Source organism: Zalophus californianus, chromosome 9 (assembly GCF_009762305.2).
Source record: "Zalophus californianus isolate mZalCal1 chromosome 9, mZalCal1.pri.v2, whole genome shotgun sequence".
NCBI lineage: Eukaryota > Metazoa > Chordata > Mammalia > Carnivora > Otariidae > Zalophus > Zalophus californianus.
Window position 1 is genome coordinate 8,849,998 of NC_045603.1, and position 23,383 is coordinate 8,873,380.

Sequence of the window (23,383 nt, forward strand, 5' to 3'; positions counted from 1 at the left end):
TGGTCCTCAGTTTGGTCACTTCCTCCATGGTGTCTCCTGGCCTTCCGGGTCTGGCCAGATGCCCTCCCTTCATGAACCTGAGTTTAACTCAAGTTCTGTATGGTAATGGTTTGTCTCCCCCAACAGGTGGCAGGTTCCTTGGGGGCAGGACTGTCTTATTCATCAAGATGTTCCCAGGTATTGGACCTTAAATGCTGGACTTTTGCCCTGGGTTGGCCCCTTCTCCACCACCATTTTACTTCAGACTGACTGGGAATACCTTCTTAAGACTGGACAGGATTTTCCTCATTTCCCCTGAAGTAAGAGCATAACAATAAGAGCCTGGAAGGCAAAAGGCAATTCAACTGAATGAGAGTCTTTAGCCGTGCAGTTTCACAGTGTGACTGTGTGTGTGTGTGTGTGTGTGTGTGTGTGTGTGTGTGTGTGTGTGTGTGTGTCTGTGAGAGAGAGAGAGAGAGAGGAGAGAGAGAGATGTGTGGTAGGTACATGACACGGTGAACATTTTTTTTTTACGTAAGGTCTACACCCAACGTGGGGCTCGAACCCATGACCCTGAGATCAAGTGTCATACGCTCTGTAGACTGAGCCAGCCGGGCACCCCATGGTGGACATTTCTGATCGTCTTTAAAGATAAAGAGGGATTTTGGCACCCGCACCCTCCTGGGAGGCCCAGACCAAAGGGCAGATGGGGGAGGAGGAACCAGGACCAGGAAGGGGGCAGAGGTCCAACCAAAGGCCTGCCTACATACGAACAGGCCTAGGGGTCTAGTGCTTCTCCCCACCTGGAGGCTCCTCCCGCGGGTGCGAGGCTGCCGTGGCCACTTGGGCCAACTGTCAGAGTCAGCCCATTGTGTGGTCTGGGGGTGCCTCAGGGCAAGAGCTGGTCCCTGGAGAGGTGACTATGGCAGACCGGCTCGGGTTCCACCCTCTGCCCTGCCGTGCTTCTGGCTCCCTGTCTGCCGACTTCGTACCAGAAGATTCCTGACCATGAAGGAGAGGGACCGAGACAACCTCGGGGCCCAAACCCGGCCTTAGTGCTTCTCCTCTCTGACTGCCCCGTGCCGTGCACGTTGCCAGCCCGGAGGGGCCCCATCCCAAGCTCTGCACGCCCAGAGTCCAAGGGCAGCACTCTCAGCTAGCGAGTAAGTCTCCAAGGTTAGGAACCACTGTGGTTTGCCTTTGTGTTTCCCTTTGTACATAGCCAGCATCCACTCAACAAATATTTATAGACTGACTTCTGAGCAATATCCTCAGTGAAAACGATCATTCTATCAGCAAACATACATGGAACCCTATGCTGTAGGGGATTTAAGAAAAAAACGTAGACCCACTCCCAGCTCCAAAGGGGCTCGGAAAACAAAGGGGTTTCCAAAGCCCTTCTGGTCTCCGCTGCTGTCTACTCTCCCTTGAAGCTGCTAGGGAGGCAGGAATTCGACATTATTTCAGGTCAACTGAACATATTCTAAAACTTTTAACCCTATTGACTTGAGGCTAACAGTATGTTGGGGATCGTAATCCACAAATAATTATTTAATTTCTAGGGATAAAAATTCAGATTCGGTGAATTTCCTAATCATTCCCTAGGCGCCAGGCATACATTGGCTCACTTCATCCTCACATTAAGTATTACATTTGCTCATGATACAGCTGATAAAGCTGAGGCTCAGAGAGGTTTAGCAACCTGATCAGGGTCACAGAGCTAAGGAGGCAAACTTAAGTCCACTTGTCACCAGATCTGTGAGACTCAAGGGCCAGATGGGTTATATAACAGAACTGCCTTGTCCAATATGGTTGTTGCTATTTAAATGTAAATTAAGCAAAATTAAATAAAAGTAAGAAATGCGGAGGCGCCTGGTTGGCGCAGTCGGTAGAACATGTGACTCTTGATCTCAGGGTCATGGGTTCAAGCCCCATGTTGGGCGTGGAGCCTACTTAAAAAAATCTTTAAAAAATAAATTAAAAGTAAGAAATTCGGTTCCTCGGTCACACTGGTCACATTGGAAGTGCTCAGTGACCGGTGGGGCCAAGGGCGATCACACTGGCTAGTGCAGATAGAGAACATTTCCATCAGCACAGAAAGTTCACCATCACATGGCACTGTTACAGGAACGCAAATGCAGGGACCATTATTTGAGGGCTGAGAAATTAGGAAGCCTTTTCCCTAGGGAGGTGGACCTCGAGCTGGGCCCAGGACCTAAAACTTGGAGAGGCGGTTGGGGAGCAGTGGAAGTAGCAATGACTCCCTGGAGAAAGAGGGAAATCGTGCCCCTCACATTTGCTGCCAGCTCTGGTAGAGGCCTGGCACTGAGCGGATGTTGAGCGGGTGAATGAATGAATGAATGAATGAAATGATCAAGGCAAATACAGGCTGAACGAACACATCAGTTTGGATCATGGTGTGTGTGTGTGTGTGTGTGTGTGTGTGTGTGTGTGTGTGTGGAGTGTATTTTTGTCTTGTGGTTGTGTGTACATGTGCGTGTGACTACACATATGTGAATATGCACATGCACATGTTTCAGGGGTGGGGGAAGGACAGAGGGAGGGAATAGGCCAGAAAGAGAGGTTGCCCCATGAAAGTTCTTGAATCTCTGAATTCCAGGGTGAGTTTGAACTTAGCTCTGTTGGCAGTTGGGAGCCACGGAGGGTGTGTGAGCTGGGAAATGGCAGGATGTCCCTGGCAGAGGGCATGGGATGGGCCGGAGGGAGAGAGAGCCCCTGGTGTGCTCTGACAACATGGAGTGTTTGAGAAAGCTGACTATTGCGGTTCCGGGTTTGGGGCGGTGTGCGGAGGAAGGCACAGGAAGGGATGGCATTCTCTCCCACTTCTTCCTGGCAGCAGCAGAGTTCCTGGAGTGGTGTGCTCTGGTAGGCAGGGCAGGCAGCGTGGGGTGGCTTGAGCAATCTTCAGCCCTGGAGGGCAAAGCGCTGCTAACGAACCTCCTCCCCTTCCCAAGAGCGAGCAGCGCTGGGAACTGGGGTGTGTCTGAAACATTTTTAGACAAATTTTAAAACAGCTGTACCCCAATGAAGGGACCTGGGCTGGAATTATGTATTTAGTATTTGTTCATCCCTGTCTTTGGGGACGAGGCCACAGGGCACAGGCCCTTTGCCCGCCCCCTCCAGGGCGAGGCCAGAAGGGCAGTATCAAGAGATGGTTCCACAGAGGGAGAATTGCTCTCTGAGGGTGGAATCAAGGAGGACTTCATGAAGGAGGTGGCATTTCCCCCCAGCCTTGCAGGCTGGCTGGGACATGGACAGAGGGCAATAGAGAGGCACTGCCCAGTCACCAAAGGAGGAATATGCAGGGCAAGGTTCAGGGCAGAGAGTGGCCCAGAGGTCCTGACTCCCTCTACCACCCCCCCCACCCCCCAGCTCTGGGAGGCAGCTTGAACCTCAAGCTTTTAGTAGAGAAAGTGACGCATCTGGATGGAGTGATGTGTAAAGTCGCAGAGAGCCTGGAGGCAGGCAGACCATCCAGAGGAGTTAATGGCAGCTTCAGGACCAGGCTGCCATCCTCCAGCAAGAAGCACTCCTTTATTTGGCCAGCACCCTCAGCACTTTGTCCTTTGCCGGCCACCGTCACAGGGCAGTGGTCCCCGGGAAGAGGGTGGCTGAGGCCCGGGGAGGGGAGCTGTCCCAAAGTTGATTTAGTACCTCAGCAGGTTATTGGTGTGATAGGAGCACAGAGACTTACCCCGAGGAGGGCTGAGTACAGGGTGGGGGCGGGGGGGAGGTAGGGTGCAGAAGTCCGTTTCTGCCCCGGTGGAAGGTATAGTGGGGCCGCCCTCCATTGGCTGGGCCCTCACCAAACAGTTCCTATAACTCTGCTTACTTCTCATGACAACTTAATGCTACTGTGTCTGGTTCTCTCGATTAGCTCAGAGAGGTCAGGTAACTTGTCCAGGCTCACAGAGTCAGCCGCAGAGTGCTTTCTCCACTTTTTCCACGGTGCCTGCAGGGGAAGTAAGGGATAGCTAGAAAGGAGGGGCCCTGGGGTGCATGATTCAAGGATGGGCTTTCTCTATAGGCCTGGGACTTTCTAGACTGCCCCACATCACAGCTAGCAGCGGCAAAGCCGCTGGCCCTAACACCCCCTACTGTTTTTCACGCCCTAGGTACAAGGTGTGAATTCCTCGCTCTGCTGTGGACTTGAAAGGGGAAACTCAGCAGTCGAGTAGGGGTGGAGAATGTTCCCTGATATGACTCCAGCATCCGGGGCCACACTCAGACATAACCCTATTGGCCATGTATATGGCGGGGGAAGGATAAGGAGCGGCCAAGACATAAGAACTGGAGGCAAGGTCCGGGGAGGAAGGGGGAAGGCAGATCAGCTATTGGAGGTTGGATGGGTAGGGTCCAGTTTCTCTTTTGGGGCTACAGGGGCCACCGGTGATAATGGACACCAAGGGAGTACTGGGGGGTGAAGCACGGGTGGGGAAGGGAGAAGCAGCCCACAAGATTGGAAGGTTCGGGCAGGTAGACAGGCAGGAGGGCAGCCAGGGCTAGGAGACCCCAGCAGCAGGGATCTGGATTCTGGAAGGGGACTGGCACAGACGAGAAGGGAGGGGAGGAGCTGGGTAGTGCATGGGTCCGAACACCGAGACCTGGCTAGGGGTCTCACTGCAGGAGTGAAGGAAGAGACTGGGGCCAAGGCTCAGATCAAGGGCGGGATCAAGTAGTCAATCCTAGAGCCTGGTGCAGAGCCCCACACGTCAGGAGTTGGCCCCAGTGGGCTGGGCCTGTGCCCTGGCTCCACTGGGGACAGAAGGGCCAGCAGAGCACAGGAAGGGGTAGACCCTTTAGCAAGCCACGTACCCTCAGGTAACACACCCCTAAGGGGACTTCCTTAGGAAGTCTAGGTTTGGAAAAGGACCCAGGGAACCCCAGGGACTCATGAGTATCAATTCCGGAAGCTAAATTTCTGTCAACAGAATCTCCATGACTTTTATGTGTTCTACTAGAGATATTGGCTGGCTAGTTTCTCTATTTTATTTTAAACACAGCTCAATCCGTTCCTTTCTGCACCCATCTTGAGTCATTCTTACCTAAGAGGAGTCTGAGGATCAGTGTTTATTTAGTATATGCCGTCTGCATGCATCAGTGGTTTAGAGCACTTTATTTTACTGATAAGGAAAATGAGGCACAGAGGGGTGAAGAGATTTCCCGAAGGTCCAGTGGCCCAGAGAGAGTGAGGACAGAGTCCCAACTAGGGACACCACCCCCCTCCCCAGGCCAGTGCTTCCTTCCCCCTGTACCCCCCCACCTCATCTGGACTTGCCATGGTAACCAAGCCTCCTCCAGCGTGGGAAGCAAAGGCTGTGTGGCAGTTACCCTAGCAACTCCCCATAACCAGGTCAGAGCCGGGGCGGGGGGGAGGTACCACGTGCTGCCCACCCTGGGGAATTCAGTCCTGTTGAAACGGGATTGCCCACGTTAGAACATGGCCACAAATGACCCTGGATAGAGCCATACCTAGAAGCACCTGTGTAGGGGAGTCTCACACCAGGCTCAGTGCTATTGCTGGGACGATGGCACAGATCTGACTGGCTGGGGCCTCTGTCCCCACAGCAGACACAGAGCCTCACTATGTACAGTTCTGGTTTCTGTGCGTAGCATGGAGGCTGTCCCCACTGATAGGCTGTCTTAATATGCATGTGGGAATCCATTGTGGAGGGCTGATGGAAGAGTGTGTGTGTGTGTGTGTGTGTGTGTGTGTGTGTGTGTGTGTGTGTGTCCATGTAGGCATTTCAACTCTGAGGGGAAAGCCAGGGAGCTATGCTGCCTCACACTGCCTTTTTGTTCCTTAACTATCTCAAGGAATGTTTATGGAGTGGCCTGGTTCATAAAATTTGTGCATCTTCTTCTAACATTTCCTGTAGATTGGGTCTTGATAGCCATTGCCCACTGTCATCCAACCCAACCACTTCCTCCTTTCCCCCCTCTGCCTGGGTTCCCAGGTTCTGCCTCCTGTAGGGTCCCATCAACTGGTCTAAGCCAGTCATGGTGGTCTCATTCTCTTAGACATGGCTCGTTTCAGAATGGCAGGTGATCCAGTCACATCAATGGGATCTGAGGGAATGGCTGCTGTATGACTTCTGGGAAAGGTTTTACTCACAAATTTATTTACTTATTAATTAATTAATTAATTAATTAATTTAAGAGTTAGAGAGAGAGTGCAAGAGTGGGGTGAGGGGCAGAGGGAGAAGCAAAGGTTCCCTACTGAGCAGGGAGCCTGATGTGGGGCTCCATCCTGCGACTTCCGGATCATGACCTGAGCTGAAGGCAGGCACTTCACCCACTGAGCCACCCAGGTGCCCCTATTTATTTATTTATTTATTTGAGGGAAAGAGAGAGAGCACAAGTGGGACCTCAGGCTCACTCACTTTCCACTAGTCTAAGTGCGGCGCTCAGTAGATGCCTGGATAAGGCTTGGTATTAAAACTAAAAGACCCAAAGGAGACAAGTGCCCCTCTTCCTGAATAAGCCAAAGATATGACTCCTTGGTCCTTTGTCTCCTAGGTTGGAACTGAAATTGGACTTGCAGCTGCAGGACCAGCTTCTTGCAGGTTGAGTAGACTTTCCTTCCTTCCTTCCTTCCTTCCTTCCTTCCTTCCTTCCTTCCTTCCTTCCTTCCTTCCTCACTCATGCATTCATTCATTCATGCATCCATGCTGAGACTGGTTCCTCCCTGCTTGTGAGAGCCAATTGTGCACACATCTCTTCTCCACTCCCAGTTCACTGATGTCATGCTGGTGGCTTGAAATCAGCCGCGGTGGGAGATTTGTTGTTGTTGTTTTAATAGACTTAATATTTTTTTAGACCACTTTAGCTTCACAGCAGAATTGAGCAGAAGACAGGGTTTCCTTATACTCCCTGTCACATGCACAGCCTCCCCCATTAACAACATCCCCCACCCAAGTGGTACATTTGTTACACTTGGTGAACCTTATCAACACATCATTATCACCCAAAGCCCATAGTTTACCTCAGGGTTCACTCTTGGTATTGTACACTCTCTGGGTTTTGACAAATGTGTAATGACATGTGGCCACCATTATAGTATCATGGAGAATGATCTCACTGCTCTAAAAATCTTCTGTGTTCCACCTCTTCTTTTCTCCCTCTCACCTCACGCTTGGCAATTGCTGATCTTTTTACTGTCTCAATAGTTTTGCTGTTTCCAGAATGTCATATAGTTGGAATCATACAGTATGTAGCCTTTACAGATTGGCTTCTTTCACTTAGTGATAGGCATTTAAGGTTTCTACATGTCTTTTCATGGCTTGATAGCTTCTTTCCTTTTTTTTTTTTAGATTTTATTTATTTATTTGAGAGACAAGAGTGAGCAAGAGATAGAGCACATGAGCGGGGGCAGAGGGAGAGGGAGAAGCAGTGAGCAGGGAGCCCGATGCAGAGCTTGATCCCAGGACCCTGGGATCATGACCTGAGCAGAAGGCAAACACTTAACCGACTGAGCCACCCAGGCACCCTGATAGCTCATTTCTTTTTAGCACTGAAGAATATTCCATTGTTTGGATGGACCACAGCTTATTTATCCATTCACCTACTGAAGGACACCTCGGTTATTTCCAAGTATTGGCAATTATGAATGGAACAGACATAAACATTCATGTACAGGTTTTTGCATGGACATAAGTTTTCAGCTCCTTTGGGTAAATACCAAGAAGCATGATTGCTGGATCATATGTTAAGGCTATGTTTAGTTTTGTAAGAAACTGCCAAACTGTCTTCCAAAGGGGCTGTACCATTTTGCATTCCCACCAGCAGTGAATGAGAATTCCTGTTACTCCACATCCTTGCCAACATTTGGTGTTGTCAGTGTTTTGGTCCTTGGATTTTCTAAGAGCTGTGTAATGGTATCTCATTGTTTTAATTTGCATTTCCCTAATGACATGTAGTGTTGAGCATCTTTTCATGTGCTTACTTGTGATTTTTTATCTTCTTCAGTGAGGTGTCTGTTCAGGCGTTTTGCCCATTTTTCAGTTGGGTTGTTCATTTCCTTATCGTTGGGTTTTAAGAATTCTTTGTTTATTTTGGATAACAGTTCTTTATCAGGTAGGCTTTTTGCAATTATCTTTTCCCCTTCTGTGGTTTGTCTTTTCATTATTTTGACGCACGGTAGGAATATTTACACCACAGAACTGGCAAATGTGACAATTGGGGCTTTCCTTTAGAGGGCAGTTGTTCAACATTTACCAGCACACCAATGCACGCATGCATCAACCATTTATAGGGTGAACTGTTCGTGCACTCAAAGATGTTCAGTCCTGTGGGGAGGCAGACTCAGTGGATCACCAACTATACTACAGAGTTCTGAAATATCGGGATGGAAGCAGAACAAGGATGCAAGAGGAACATGGAGGAGGGACATCTACAGCAGCCATGAAGTTGGGATGGCTTCCCAGTGGAGAAATTGAGCCCTGAGCTAAGTATTTCAAAGTGAGTAGCAGTTGCCTGGATCCCTACTGCCCAATAAGGTAGCCCCTTGCCCCGTCTTGTTGTTGGAACTCACTCACACTAGCCACATTGCAAGCAGCCAGTGGCCATGAGTGGCTGGAGGCTGCCACATTGGACAGAGCAGATAGAGAACTTTCCCTTTGCCATCACAGAATGTGCTGTTGGACCACACTGATTTAGACCAAAAAATTGGGGGAAAGGCATTCTAGGCAGAAGGAACCCGATGGAAAGACTCAGCGCTCTGAGACAACATGACTCATTCTGGGGGGAGATGGGCATTGCGGCTGAACAAACAGGCAGCAGTCAGATTGCAAAATGGCATTACTGCCAAGCCGGGGAGTTTAAACTCTAGCCTGAAAGCCAGTGGGAGCCCCTAGAGGCTTTTGAACAGAAGCCTGATGTCATCAGCTTTGCATGTTAATAAGGTCTCTCTGGCAGTCAGTGGGCTGGATCAGAGGGGACAGCCCAGAGGCAGGTGGGGAGACCGGTTCTGAGACTGTTGCAGTTGCAAGGGGGAGAGACATGAGAGAGGCCTGAAATGAGGTGGTGACTGTGGCACAGATGCAGAGGCAGGAGAGAGATGTGGATGACCCACTGGCTCATTGCGTCTGGTCTCTACGAGGTACTTTGTAAATAGTTGTCGAATAGTTAATGAATAAATTACAGCCGAGCCCAGAGTGTACAACAGGGTGCACATCCCCCTGGCACCATGGGTAGTATCTATTGCACAAAGAGGTACAAGAGCATTTCTTTTCAGCGGAAGGAGGAAGGGCAACAGGGAGAGAGACAAACAGGAGAGGTGGAGGGGAAGGTACTTCCTCTGTCCTGTGTGATGGAGCGAGGGCTCCGGTGAGGAGGGAATGAGCTGTGGGAGACCCTTGACCTAGGCAGTGCCTCTCTGGGGCCCAGGGGCAGGGATGACTCAGAACTAGGTACAGGCCATTCTCCACCCCTCCTCTTCCCCAACCCCCTGGCCACATGGACTGCAGGGCAGAGTTGGTTTCCTGAAGGATCAGGGCATTTCATCAACATACAGATGCAACCCACAGCGGGTCAGCAGCATCAGGGAAGTCGCTGTCAGTGGAGGATGCTCGAGGACAATGGAACATGGCCAGAGTAGGAGGCCTTAGCCGACTGGTTCTTAAACACACGAGAGGTACCAGCCTCACTCCCTTGGACTCTCAAAGTAACTGGAGATCTTGAGGGCACGCAGCTGAAAGCTACTGTAACTTGGGCATCAATGTTAATATCACCTTGTTTGCACCTATGGGTCCCTAAGGCCTGGGACCTTTGGGTTACAGAATGAATGATAAGTGACACGAGGCAGGTTTCATTTGCTTATTCATTAAGCAAATATTTGTTGAGCCTCTGTGTGCCAAACATGCTGGGCAGACGATGGTTCACAAAACAGAGATGGTCCCTGCCCCCGGGGAGCTTACAGTCTAATAGTCCAACAGACCAGCTTATGCACTGTTCAGGAAAAGCACCAGGAACCACCAGGTAGTCCAACGGGAAGGATTCTTTTAGATTAGGGTCAGGAAAGGATAATATGAGAAAGTGACATTTAAACTGAGACCTGAAGGTGCATAGGAGTTAGCCAGGCAGAGGGAACAAGCTATGGGAGCCAATCTGGAGGCTGAGAGAAGGCCAGTGGGTGGGACGTGGCAGCAAGGAGGGGAGAGGCACAGAGGAGGCCAGAGAGGGAGGTAGGGCCAGACCTCACACGGCCACATGGGGACCTGGCTTCAAATCCAAGTGCGGTGGCTGGCAGGGGAGTGACATGATCAGGCTGGTGTGATTCAAGGATCGCCCTGGCATCTGTGTGGAGAATGGATTGGGGACAAGACAGTATGCTGGGAGAAGCGTGTCGGGGCTCGATCGGTCGCCAACAAGAGATATGTGGCATGGTTGTGGTGATGGAGAGACGTGGAGGAACCTGAGAAGTATTTAAAAGAACCGAGACAACATGTTTTTCCCTTGCCCTTGTTTTCGTACATATGGGCTGAAGCGTTAACTTTAGACAAGGCCAACAGCAAGTATTCGCCCAGGCCAATCTGTCCCACCTGTGGCCTGTTTTGCTCGGGGTTAGTTGATCTACCGGTGCCCCGGTGACATGGGCCATTCCCTCGCCTCCAAGCAGGACGACACCTGACTCCAGTGCATTTTATGTTTAAAGATTTCCTGAGAAAGCTTTCACAACTTCTGTAACCTCTGCTTATCTTTAAAATAAGCAGTTTCCATTGGGAAACCCCTGTGTGTATTTTATCTGAATGCTTATCGTCCTAAAGTTTCTTGATTCTTGATGGAGATGGAGACCCTGAAATCGGTCACCTGGGCCAGCAAGTGTGGATGATGTCATACTGGCAGTTCTGAATCATGTCTCCTATGTGAGCAACAGAGAAAAGTGCCTGAAGATCCCTAGAAAAGGGATCTCATCTGATTTTTGTGGCTCTCTAGCTCCCTGTCAAGTTCTGTGCCCTTGCTACTCAAAGTCTGGTCCGCTGACCAAGGAACATCACCTCAGAGCGCGGTGGACACGCAGGACTGAATCAGAATCTGCATTTTTAACACGTTCCGGAGGCAATCCATAGGCCCTGAATTTTGAGAAGCACTGCCTTCGATCACCCTGAGGCCATCTAAAAGTGGGTGGGCAGTGGCAGGTACCAGAGATTTGGAAATTGCAGGGAGCCTCAGCAAGTGGTTAGGAAATCTGAACCGGTTTAACAGGAACCGACTTTCTCTGGAAGTTCCCTGCCCTCAGGTCATGCAGAGCGTTTCCGCTGAAGTCTGAGACATTTGTGCTGTCTCCCTGATTGTGGGGATTGTGTGGCTGGGAGGAGCGCTGGGTGGACACGCCCCTGGCGCTGAAATGCTGTCAGGTGGAAAGCAGCTCCCCATGTGCTCCCCCAGGCAGCACCAGAGGCCCAGCAGAGCCGCTTCCTAACACCCCCAAGTGTGGACAGTTCGGTCTTTATCCTCTTAGGCTGGTCCCTAAGGGCCCCAAGTTCTCCGTGGGTGGTTAGGGTGATTCTTGCGTCCTCCTGAATTGAGCCACGTGATGCACAGGGGCAAGGCTGTTTTAGCACCCGACTCCCCGGAAGGCCTGGGGTGGAACAGAACATCCAGTTCCAGGCGTTTCGGAAGCTCTGCCCACACTGTGCGGCAGGCCTCCCCAGACCAGTGAACCCCGCTCCCACAGACACGACGCGCAGCCTGGCAAAACACGGGCACGTCTTATCATTGCTTTCTTGAGAAGTGTTTCAAGGCACAAAATCCAGGCCAGAACCAAATTATGTCCCTCTCTCTTCACTGGGGCTGGTCCTCCCACATAATCAGACAAATGGATGTGGTTTGTGGGCTGTTTAAAGCATATGGTTTGTAAATACTGTACAATCAAACATCGCTTTTGGCTTTTATTTACTGTAACATGTTCACATTACCTAGCACCAAAATAGCTTTCAGGTCTTCTCTGCCTTGCTTTTCTTTCTCCCTGCTCTTTTGCCTTCAACCTCGCGGTGCCTTCGCCTCTGCCCTCCCCAGCGCTCACACCTCTGCTCTCATTCCTCCTTCCGCGCACCTGCTCCGTCCCTCCTTCCGGCGCTTGTCTGCTCGCCAGCGGACCCCTACTCCCATGTCTTCCTCACCTGCCCCGCTTAACATCTTGCCTCCTCTGCCTCCCTTTGTCCCTCTCACGCTGCTCCTTGATCTTTTGAAATGTCTTTGCCCCTTTTCCCTTTCCGTGCTGTCATCTCTAAAGGCTGCGTGCCAGACCCTCCTCACTCTCGCTCGACTCCCCCCGCCTCTCAGGGCTATTTTCTCTTCCCTCCCAAGACTCACCACAGAGCGCCTTCTTTTTCCCTTCCTCTCTACAGACGACACAGGGATCACAGAATCATAGAATTCAGAGTCAAAGGGACACAGCCCACATTACACTGACAGTTACTTCTGAGTAGAAACTCTTTCTTCTTCTATCACCCTCCATAATGGCTGCCGCCGTCACTCCTTAGAGCAGGAAGGGCTGGGGGAGAAGACAAAGGAACGGGCCCACCTCACCCCCCACGCTCCCTCACCAACACGGGCACCCCACCCTTTCATTTCGGTCTCATTACACACACACACACACACCCTCTTCTCAGGGCCCTTGGTGCAGACGTGTTTGCTCCTGGGCTCTGAGTTTCCTTCTCCGGTGCGGTGTCTCTGCTCCCCAGCCTGGCCAGTCCCCACCCACACCCCCAAGGGAAACACAATTCTATTTTGAGGTGGCAGGAGAGATAGCGGCCCCACATGCAGGTATTGGGTGTGTGTGTTGGGGGGTTGCGCTGTCAGCAGTGGCTCAACAGCCAGATCCAACAGGAAGCTCACTGCAAAGCCGGCTCCCACCCAGGGTCATGCTCAGCCAACCAATCAACCCATCAACAATAGCGGATCAATGCTCTTGTGGAGTGGGCTTCTCTCCGTGCCACTGGGCAAAGCATCCTCAAAACATGGGGAAACAAATAGAGACCCAAAGAGACACCCTTGTCGCCATAAAATAATGGCTCTGAAATCCAGCTTTCTCAGCCGGGGCTTCTCTAAGCATTTTACAGAGTCTCAGACTCTGCTTTCTTGGTATCTGGGGAAACAGAGGTTACTCTCAAGTAAGTCACTGAGGATTTGTGAAAACCCCTCCGTCTCCCAGTGCTTGGCTCCTCGGGGTCTCCGTTTCTCCAGGTCAGCCTCGGAGAAGAGGACTAGCTGAGGAACACTCACTGGAGGGAGGTGAAGCCAGCCTTGCCCAGGCTTGGGGACACCTGCTGCTCCAGTCCAGTCCCGCCTTCTCGGCCCTTCCTGCTCCCAAGCTCAGCCCTATGGGGCGGCACCTTTATTCTCAACCCAGCAGTACCCACCCTTGTAGAGCAGGAGGGAAGCTGCCCTGCAAACCCTGAAGGTGAGCAGGGCTTGGAGGTGAGCTCAAACATGCCCCACCGAGTCCAGCCCCACCCTGTAGTTCCCGTCCAACCCCGGGGTGTGGCTCTCTGCTGAGCTACTCTCAGTGAACGTTCCCCAGGCCAGGAGGAAGCAGGACCATCTTAGAGACGGCAAGAATTTGCGTTTCATGTCCCTGCCCCTCCCCACCAGCCAGTTTTCCCACTGCCTTCCACACACCGCTGAGGGGAGCAGAAAAACAAGTATGAATATCATTCTCACCTGACTTCCTTTCATATCAACTAAGTAACCAATGAAATTGCCAATAAATTACTATTAGAAAATGCGTGTACACAGAGGCATAGGTGTGCATGTGCGCGTACACACATAAATACGTATGTGTGGATAGTTCCAGCTTTTCTTCCTTGCCCCCTCTCCTGCAGGCAGCTTCACACAAAAGCCTCTGACCCCCCGGAAGGGCCTCATCGGATCATGGGCGCCACGTAGTTGGCAGGGAAGAGGCCCAGTTTGTTGTGCAGGCGGCCGGTCCACCAGGACGGGTTGGAGCTGTCCAGGACCTCGACCACCTCTCCACAGCGAAACCCCAGCTCGTCCTCCTCGAGGGCCTCAAAGTCGTACAGCGCCCGGGCCCACCGCACTCGCTGTCGGGGAAAGCACAGAAGGGGCCTGCTGAGCCACGCCCGGGGGGCCTTCGGAGCTGCTGTGGCGCAGGAGGCGTCCTGCCGGCCCCTGCAGCAAGACGAAGTCCTCGGTGAGCAGCCTGCCCTGAAGGCAGACGTCTGGCTCTCCGGAGACCTCCCGAACCCCACTGTGACGGGGAGCAGACCCCACCGCACAGCCCGGGGCGTGGAGTTATCAGAACTCAGCCGAGCCGCTCTTGAGACTCAGGACTTTTACCGACAGAGATGTTAGTCTCCGGGGCCCCAGGAGAACCCTTGACAGCTACTCTCCCTACATCAATAGGTGGTCTTTTCACTCTCTTCAGGTGACAGGATGGCAGTGTGCCCAAATTAACAGCCCTCCGTGCTAGCGCAGCCGAGGCAGATGCGGCGTGAGGAAAAAGGCAATCAGATCTCCCTCGGCCAGAGCCAGAGCCAAAAACCATGAGGACAGGGCAAGGCCCAGCGGCCGGACAGAACAACAGACCGGCATCGGCTCTGCCTGGGAACTCCTCCCCCCATGGCTCGCTGGCCTCCCACCACCTCCGTTCTGAGCTCTGAGCAGCTTGCCTCTGTCCTGGAGGACCAACCATTTCTCTAAGTACCCCTCTGACTGCCTTCATTGAGCCCAGGGAGGGAAAGTTCACGTACCCCGGCCACTTGGAGCTGCACAGGGTCTGTGTGTCTCCGGTGCATGAGGGCCGGGTTCATGTCGCCGCCCACGCCCATGCCACAGTGCCCATCGTTTATGTCAAGGCTGCCTCCTCGGCGTTCCTGGAAACACACGTAACAGAGGACCTGTTACCACACCACATCCCCGGCAGGCCCCCCAGTGCCTTGCTCAGAAGCCACAGACACAGCCAGTGTTCCAAGAATACGTGCTGCTGCTGATAAACCCCAGGGGTGGGAGAAAGGGGGAAGGGTGGCAAAGGGACCTTCGACTGTGAAGACAAACACCAGATTTCATTCATTCAAAGAATATTTATCAGGCACCTGCCATGTGTCTAGCACTGTCCTAATCACTGGGGATATGTAGCTGGAAAGAAAAGGGCCTTGTCTTCGTGGATCATCAGTTGAGAGGGGGAACCATACACATTTAAGTGATAAGCGAGCTGAGAGAATGTCTAAGTCTGCCAGGGTAATCAGAGAAGTCTTCCTAGAGGAGGTGATACTTGAACTCTAGCTTAGAGGAGGAGAAGGATCAGCCAGGAAAGGGCATTTTAGGCAGAGGAAATAGCATATAAAAAGCCCCCAAGTTATGAGAGAAAACACAATTGACCATTTTGGTAACTAAAGATAGTGCAATGTTGCTGGAATGTGTGTTTGCTCAGGGAGTGGGGAAGGTGGAGGGTGGGGGGGAGGGTGGGTTTAGGGTGAGGCAGCAGGAGATGAGGCTGGGGAAACAGATAAGCGCAGCTCACAAAGGGCTTTGTGTGCCCTACTAAGGAATTTAGGAACGATGTTATCTGGCTGTATTGTCCATCTCGGTAAGCGGCCCCAAATCCCATCTGGAGCAGGGCAGGAGATAAATAAATAAATAAGCAAGGCTCTATTGCCGGTATTAATCCGTTTTTCTTGTGGATCTCCACAGCCAGATGGGTTAAGGGGCATGAATAGATTTGGAATTGCTCTGACAGGAAAACGAAGCAACGGCTCACTGAATCCTCAGGGTAGGAGCATGTGCGTGCGTGTGCATGCATGTGTGTGTGTGTTCAGGCAGGGGGCCAACGAATTCACAGGGACTTCTGTGCCAAGAGCAGTTCCCATATCATTTTATCATATTTCTGCCAGTTAGGAGGTCCCGGGTCTTCTTTATGAGCTCTGCGAGCCCTCCCGAGGCCAGGCCGAGCCTGAGATGCTCCTCCGCATGGTCCCAGGACCACAACAGCCCCCCCCCCCCCACCAGCCTTTGTTTGCTCTGGTTGCATCTGGCTTTGTGGGGGTTTTTCACCTGCTCAGTGACCATGGGGACAGGGAGGCCTGAGCTCTGGGCCGAGGAGAGCAGGTCCTCTCCCCTACCTCACGGCGCCCACTCCATTCCTCCGAGGTACCTGATGGAAATGAGGGTGCTGCAGGTAGCGGTGCTGCTGTGCTGGGGGTGCTGGGGGGCACTGCGAGGGAGGGGGCGCCGGGCGGTCCGACAGCTTCCGGGTCATCGAAGGCCGGATTTCCTCTCCCACAGCCCCACTGAGGTGCGGGCCTCCCTGGGGCCTCCGGTCCAGGCTGTTGCCCCGGTGACCCTGGGAGAGAATGATGAAGATGATGCAGATCCATCCTCCTCCCGCATCTCCCGCTCCCCCCTCCCGCCCCCCGCTTTCTGGCAGTTTGCCCACCACCTCTCCAAGAAACAGCCGAAGGCCCGCGGGCAGCCTCAAGAGAGCCGATGGTTCGGCCCCTCGTGGTTTCAGAAATGGTCTCCACGTTCTCAGATTCTCCCGGGTTGGGGACTCCGGGTCTCTGGTTCACTTTCCACGGGCTATGCATGGAGTCCCTTCCTAGTGGGCTTGTTTTCCTCTCTGCCATCAAGCTTCAATATTCTATTTTACTGACACAATGCCGCCCCTCCTTATCGCACGTTACCACACCGCCGGACACCCTACCCTCCCGATAAGCTCGGCCATTGACTTTGCCTGATTTTGAACTGTCACTTATAGCCTGGTGATAGAGCCCCAGACAGCAGCCCTCTTGCGGCGCCATGGAAACCAGGCCTGCCGCTGGGCACGCTGGGAAGGAGCACGGCCTTTCTGCTTAATGGTACCACAACCGTGTGACTCGAGGTACTTTCTTGTTATTTTTATTTCACAAACAATTACACAGGGCCTGGGCTTCATATATGCCAGGCGCTGTTCGAAGTGCTTTACAAATATGAACTCACTTAATCCAGTTCAATGTGGTTTGTTTTTTTTTTTAAGATTTCATTTATTTATTTGAGAGAGAGAGAGACAGTAAGAGAGGGAACACGAGCAGGGGGAGTGGGAGAGGGAGAAGCAGGCTTCCCACGGAGCAGGGAGCCCGATGCGGGGCTCGATCCCGGGACCCTGGGATCATGACCTGAGCTGAAGGCAGACGCCCAACGACTGAGCCACCCAGGTGCTCCCCAGTTTAATCCATTTTATGCTACCTCTTTTCTCTCTGCATGCACATCCTACTAAATTAATACCTCTGTTTCTTAGTTAAAATAATTCACAAAGTCTTAGTTAACCTTTGTTTTTCTTTCTGAACTTTTATGTGCACTTGCTGGGACGCCCTTTTCTCCTAGGACTGTCACTTCTCAGGCTTACAATCAACCAATTACCTGAAATGGTTTTCTCTACTTCTCCAGAGCACCTGTTGATTTGAAAGCCTCAATGCCTTTTCAAATAACTTGTTCCAGGGATTTCAACTATTTTAACTATTCCAGAGAATGCTTCTTTCTAGAATACCCATCTCTTTCTTTTAACGATGTTGTTTCTTTTGAAAGGTATTTTATACATTGTGTGTGTGTGTGTGTGTGTGTGTGTGTGTGTGTGTGTGTGTGTGTGAATTTTCTTATGGGAGGCAAGTTAGCATTTCCTTGGTGCCTGCTATTGTCCAGACTCTATGGCAAGTGCTATCACCATATTATTTCATTTAATCTTTACAACAGCCCAGAGAGGGAGGTATTATATTCTCTCCATTCTCCAGATGAGAAATCTGATACTCTGAAAGGTTTCTTAACTTGGCTAGGTAATAAGGACAGTTAGTGATGAAATTAGGATTTAAAGCTAGGTTCGTCTGGGGGCGCCTGGGTGGTTCAGTTGGTTGAGCGTCCAACTCTTGGTTTCAGCTCAGGTCATCATCTCAGCGTCGTGGGGTCGAGCCCTGAGTCAGGCTCGGTGCTCAGCTCAGAGTCTGCTTGAAGTTCTTTCTCTCTCCCTCTGCCCCTCCCCCTACTCTTGAGCTCTCTCTCTTTCTCTAAAATAAATAAATAAATCTTTAAAAAAAGAGCTAGGTTTGTCTGATGCATTTTCTAGTAAAATAATACTCTATTTTCTACACTGTTCCACGAGCAAGAATTCCAGGTCCAGTTTTTTCCTCCAACACCCCCAACCTCCCTTTCTGTGACAAAGCTCTACCTACTACCTTAGTCTTGGATTCTAGGCTGCTCTCCAGCATCCCTGCATGTGGCCCCCTGGCCTTCATCTTTGGGCAACTCCTAAGCTAGGCTGAAACTGCAATGTAGTAATATCTATAGTAACAAACTAAAGCATCCACTGCTAAGAGCTAATGTTTGTGGCGTGCTCATAGCGCTGTTAGGAGGGATGCCAGGGAAGGGGGTATGTTATCTTCTCTAACCTTCACCACCATCTATGAGCTAGGTATCACCATCGTTCCAGTTTTATGGATCAGGAAACTGAGGATCAGACAACTTTCCCAAATCACATGGCTGGGAAGTGTTAAAAGATGATTTTTTAAAAAAAGATTTTATTTCTTTGAGAGAGAGAGAATGAGAGAGAGAGAGCACATGAGAGGGGGGAGGGTCAGAGGGCAAAGCAGACTCCCTGCCTAGCAGGGAGCTCGATGAAGGACTCAATCCAGGGACTCCAGGATCATGACCTGAGCTGAAGGCAGTCGCTTAACCAACTGAGCCACCCAGGCGCCCCTTAAAAGATGATTTTTAACCGAGGTCTGACCTTGGACTTATTCTGTTTTCCAGAATACTCAGAGGACATATCATCAAATGCATTGTCTTGATGGGTCATATAGGACTCATGCTGCCTAAAATCTGCAGACTGGGGCTGATCTGGGCCTGAGGCATACCTGATCCTCTCGGGTTCTATCCCTCAGAAAGATCTGCTTCTGTTTGGAGATGGAAGTCGTCCTGTAGTAGTCCACCAGCCTATTTAGAGACGGAAACTTCTCTGTCCACAGGAAGTAATTACCCTTGTTGTCTCTCATGACCTTGAAGTGCTGAACATCATCCTCATGCCTAGAGATCAGGGTGAATCCAAATTGTATGTTACATGGTGACGGTGTCCCCACCCCCAGGGCTGACCACATCCAGGGATGCTGGAGTTCCACTGGGGCAGGAAAGGGCATGTGAATGCCTACCATCACAGGGCGGGTGGGCTGGCTCAGTCAAACTCTAGGGGGAGATTTGTGAGAGGGACCGCTCAGGACACAGGTGGCATTAGAAGGGATTTTTACATCAGCAGAAGATAATCTGTCTTCCAACACTGGAGCCAGCCTTTTATAAGAAAAAAATGTCCAAGTGCTTCAGTGACCACCAGGTCAAGGACTTTTTACAAATGTTTGTTTGAAATGTGGCAACCCCTGAGTCCTGTACGATGCCAAGGACTCTGCCAAGACTCAGAGGGGAAAGGTTTTTCACCCCTGTTATCTTTCCATTATCAGAAATACTTTGAACCAGCTCTTTTAAGCCCATAAACTAGCTCTGGACAGTACGAGACTATCTTGAGAAATTTGTCCCACTTGGTTTTCTACTTAATGGAGATCTCTTGGTCTTGGTTTATGTTTGGCATAAATAAGGTTACAAAGTATTTTGAACTTTTGGGGAGAAAAATGTTATACAGCAATGTAGTGTTTTAATTGGAAAGGACCTCTGAGATTGTTTAGCCTTGTCTCCATGTTACCGATGAGGATGCTGAGGCTCAGATTAGTGGAGGGGCTTGGCCAAGGTCACCGTGAGTGATTGGTGGAGCTGAGGCAAGAACCCTGGCTCTCTGATTCCAGCCTAGTGAACTGAGCCTGTCATACCATGTACATGCGCCAGCTTCTTTTAGATCGGCACCTTTTGACACCAGCTGGAATCACTGTGATGGGAAATAATTGTATCAGAGATGGAGAAATTGGACTTTACTCATCTGGAAAGGGGGAGCTTGGCCTTTACTAATAGCTCCAGTCTTTCCCCATCACCAAGGCATTCTCTTTTCGATGTCAAGTTTATTCACCAAACACACATACATTTATATCTAAAAATAAACTAATGATATTGGTTGCCTGATCCAACAGAAAGGTCAAGAATTTAAAGAGAGTAGGGGAGTGAAGATGCCTCTGAAGGTTAGTGCAGGTTTCTTAAGGATGGATTCAGTGGTCTGTGTTCAGAGGCGATGGGAATTTTGATTGATCTTCAGTCTCATCTTATGTGCTAGGCTGTGTTCATGGCCAGGTGAACCCATACGGGACCTCTGCTTGACTGCTCTGGGCTACGAACTGACACTCTGCAATCCCTGCATGGTCTTCCCCTTGGTGTTGGCCACTGACAGATGCTTTCTTCACTCTAACAACACATGACTTAATTCATAGTCATTACTCCTCACATCTGTGTGTGGAGGAGGAAATATTCTTGTGATATAATTATTCATCCACCACCTCTTAGTCAAAGAACTCAGAGTGAGAAACATTAACCCTCTCTCTCTCATAAGCTGAGAGGATGGATGTCAGGCTTGCACCCGGTCCTCTGGGCCCATGGAGAGAGAGAGTGGCTGCACCACTGTCTCAAGTTCTAAGAGGGGAAGAAAAAGGGATAAAACTCAGGGCTCCAGACTCTAAAATCTAGTGTTTCAGACCCTTAACAAATGCTAAGTGATAGAACTACAATTAGCTCTTAATTATCTTTGCATGATAGAAGGCAGATGTATAAATAAATAAAAATGATTTGCTTTGGAATAAATTAGGCTACATTTCTGCAGAAGATGTAGTAATGATTATGGTAATAATCACAAGAGGCTGCAACGCCTCAACAGTAGGGAGAGACTGTGGCAGAAGTCAAGGCTGACCGTTTTGGAGAAGTCACCTTAGTTGAGGAAATATAAACAAACCATAATTCCTAGCTGAGAAGCCACAGTGCACTTCATGCAAAGCAGAGGTACCAAGAGATGCCCTTCAATGTAACCATTTACCTGGTCCAATCTGTAATCAGGGCCCTTAAAAAAAGAGGTTTGACTGTAAGAGTTATTAATAGAGCAAAATTGCATTAAGACCAAACAAATTTAGAATTTGTGATACATCAGTATTGGCCTGAGCTAAAATTTCCTGTTGCCTAAACTGTGAAAAAAGAAAAAAGTTTTAGTTAAGGAAAACTAAGATTTTAAGCAAGATTGCAAGGGCAATGTTAATGAGACCAAGCTATTTTGGAGCACTTCAGAGGCACACATGTATACAAATGGTTGACCCATTATTCCTAAGTCCTCCCTACCTATTCCTTAAAATATCCATTCTTCCTAAATAGTGAAGTGGCCTCAGTTCATTACCCGAGATTGGATTTACGCACTTAAATCACTGAAACTACATGCCTTTCAATGTGTGTTGAATAATCCAGACCAACATTTCCTGTCAATGAACTTGACAGTAGGTTCCACTGTACAGCTTGTCACGTCTCCTCCTGTATGGATATCAGCATTAATTTGTGCACTTTCACATGTGGTCACCATGCCCGATATGTGACTTGCGATCCCAGACATGCTGACCACATGCAGTGCGCTCAGACTTGGGGTTTCTGAGCGTGGGGCTGTGTCATGTTTATGCCCGGACTGACTCATTTCCTCCTGGGTGCTGCACGTTAGCGAGATTTTGCGCTATCGTCCCTCACCCCAGCCCTCCTCGGCTCAGATCTGTCGCTATCAGTTTGCTGCATTACAGTGTGCTGAGCTGGCCCTTCTTTTTATGCAACCACCTACAACAATGACTTGGGATTTTAATTTTCCTCTGAGCCTTCTTCAGACATGTATCAGTAGGAGAAGGAAAGGTTCAGATTTAAACCCCAAGACAGATGTGGACAATTGGGAATTCTCCCTTCCTTCTCCTACCCCATTTCCTTGCACAAATACTCCCTGAATGCCTGCTGGTTATAAGGCACTGTTAAAGACACAAAGGTGAAATAGATAAAGATCCTGTCCTTCCAGAAGCACTTAGGAGGAGGCAGAACATATATGTAATTTGGCCACAAACCAGCATACTCAGGAGTCATATATATGCATCATGGGAAGGAGATGAATGGCATCCCAGTTGACAAGATGCCTGGGTCCCTTGGCCACCATGTTCCTGAGCAATAGGTCACATTCAAGAGGTCACCTCATGGCTTTAGCAGTCTGGGTTGGGAGTGGCCAGTACCTGACGGAGATGGAGAAGTCCCCTGGGGAGCTCTGGCTGGCCCGGATGATGAAGAAACCAACCTCCTTGCCCATAAGTAAGTTCTCTGCCTGGTGTCGCGAGAGACCTTCATGAAACCACCTATTGGATGAGATAAAACCAGAGAATCTTGGTGAGATGCCAGAGTGATTGGAAGGAGAAGGGGAGAAGAGATGACCCAAAGGGATGGAGGCTGAGGACTCTGGACAGCAGAGTGCAGAAAGAGACAGAGGAGGGGCCAGGACCTCTGAAACCAAACAAATGCTCCCGGCAGTTTTCAGGCAAGGCAAGTGAGTGTTCCCCTGACGCGCCCCCTTTGTTCCTTCCCTCCAGGAGAAGTCTCTCTCGCGCTCGGAAAACCTGAATCATGGAAATGTGCCACTGCACCAAAATGGGACAGTGTGGGAGTGACTCACTGCGGGAAGCAGCCGCCTGCTGGCAGCTCTGTGAGGGATGTCACTAGGAAAGAACTGCAGGGGACAGATGATGCACCAGGAGGACAGGAACCCCTTCAGGCGCTGGGGGACCGAAGCCGGGAAGCCAGGCTGAGAGCTCAGTGGGCCCCCTCAGAGCCCAGGGGCCCTGGTGATCTGGGTGGTGTGGAGCCAGACTAGCAGCTGCCAGAGAGCGGCGTCTACACGGCCAGCTCCCTGGCCATCCCCCAAATCCAGGAGAATCATCTTTACCGTGAAAAAGAAGGAATGGAGGAGAAACTCCTCTTTCTGGGGACAGTCAGGGTGGCAGTGTTGTGGCAGGTGGCCTGGCATACGTGCAAACGGCCAAGCGCTGCCAAACAGAGGCTACGGCCTCAGGGCAGGAGACCAGAAACCTCTCAACCACAGAAGAGCACAAATGAGTGTTTGCAATCACTCAGCAGCCCCGACTGGGACGCGTCCCATTCCTCCAAGGCGGCTGCTTGAGCACCGCCCCTGGAAGGCTAGTGCGTGCGTCCCTTTAGGGGGAAGTCCCGACACGCTTGGGAATCCTTTGTGAGCAATCCCCTGTGCTCTCTAGAATTTAGGAACCTGACGTCCAGACAGGAGTGGCAGGAGGGATGTCCTTATTCCAGACCTGACACTGCAGGGGAAGCGTGGTTGGGCGGTGAGGGGCTCGAAGCAGAGGGTTTCCGGCCACCAACTCCCTGGAGATCATTCCAGAGCATCTGCTGTACTTGGCCCCAGGGCTGAACAAGCAACCACCACAGCTTGCCT

The 23,383-nt window shown here is 50.7% G+C and overlaps 2 protein-coding genes and 1 long non-coding RNA gene across 6 annotated transcripts in view; 2 read left to right on the forward strand and 1 right to left on the reverse strand.

The window, feature by feature from the left end:
• Positions 1-6,517: 6,517 nt before the first annotated feature.
• LOC113921952 lies at positions 6,518-13,961 on the forward strand. The gene is made up of 3 exons (XR_003519871.1): positions 6,518-6,566; positions 8,255-8,460; positions 13,827-13,961. It is a non-coding gene; the product is annotated as an uncharacterized LOC113921952 (long non-coding RNA).
• Positions 11,713-23,383, reverse strand: part of GRAP2 (GRB2 related adaptor protein 2) — a 63,809-nt gene continuing 52,138 nt past the window's right edge. For 2 of the 3 annotated variants that reach the window (XM_027593473.2, XM_027593474.2), the window contains exons 4-8: positions 22,155-22,274; positions 18,843-19,011; positions 16,115-16,303; positions 14,715-14,837; positions 11,713-14,045 (exon numbers count right to left, since the gene is read on the reverse strand). In XM_027593473.2, coding sequence (XP_027449274.2) covers positions 13,866-14,045; positions 14,715-14,837; positions 16,115-16,303; positions 18,843-19,011; positions 22,155-22,274 — 781 coding nt within the window. In that variant the 3' untranslated portion in view covers positions 11,713-13,865. The remainder of the gene's footprint in view (positions 14,046-14,714; positions 14,838-16,114; positions 16,304-18,842; positions 19,012-22,154; positions 22,275-23,383) is intronic. The other variant, XM_027593476.2, reaches the window with a different exon arrangement.
• Positions 16,795-23,383, forward strand: part of ENTHD1 (ENTH domain containing 1) — a 174,155-nt gene continuing 167,566 nt past the window's right edge. For both annotated transcript variants that reach the window (XM_027593466.2, XM_027593468.2), the window contains exon 1: positions 16,795-16,840. The gene's annotated coding sequence lies outside the window, so the exon portion shown is untranslated. The remainder of the gene's footprint in view (positions 16,841-23,383) is intronic.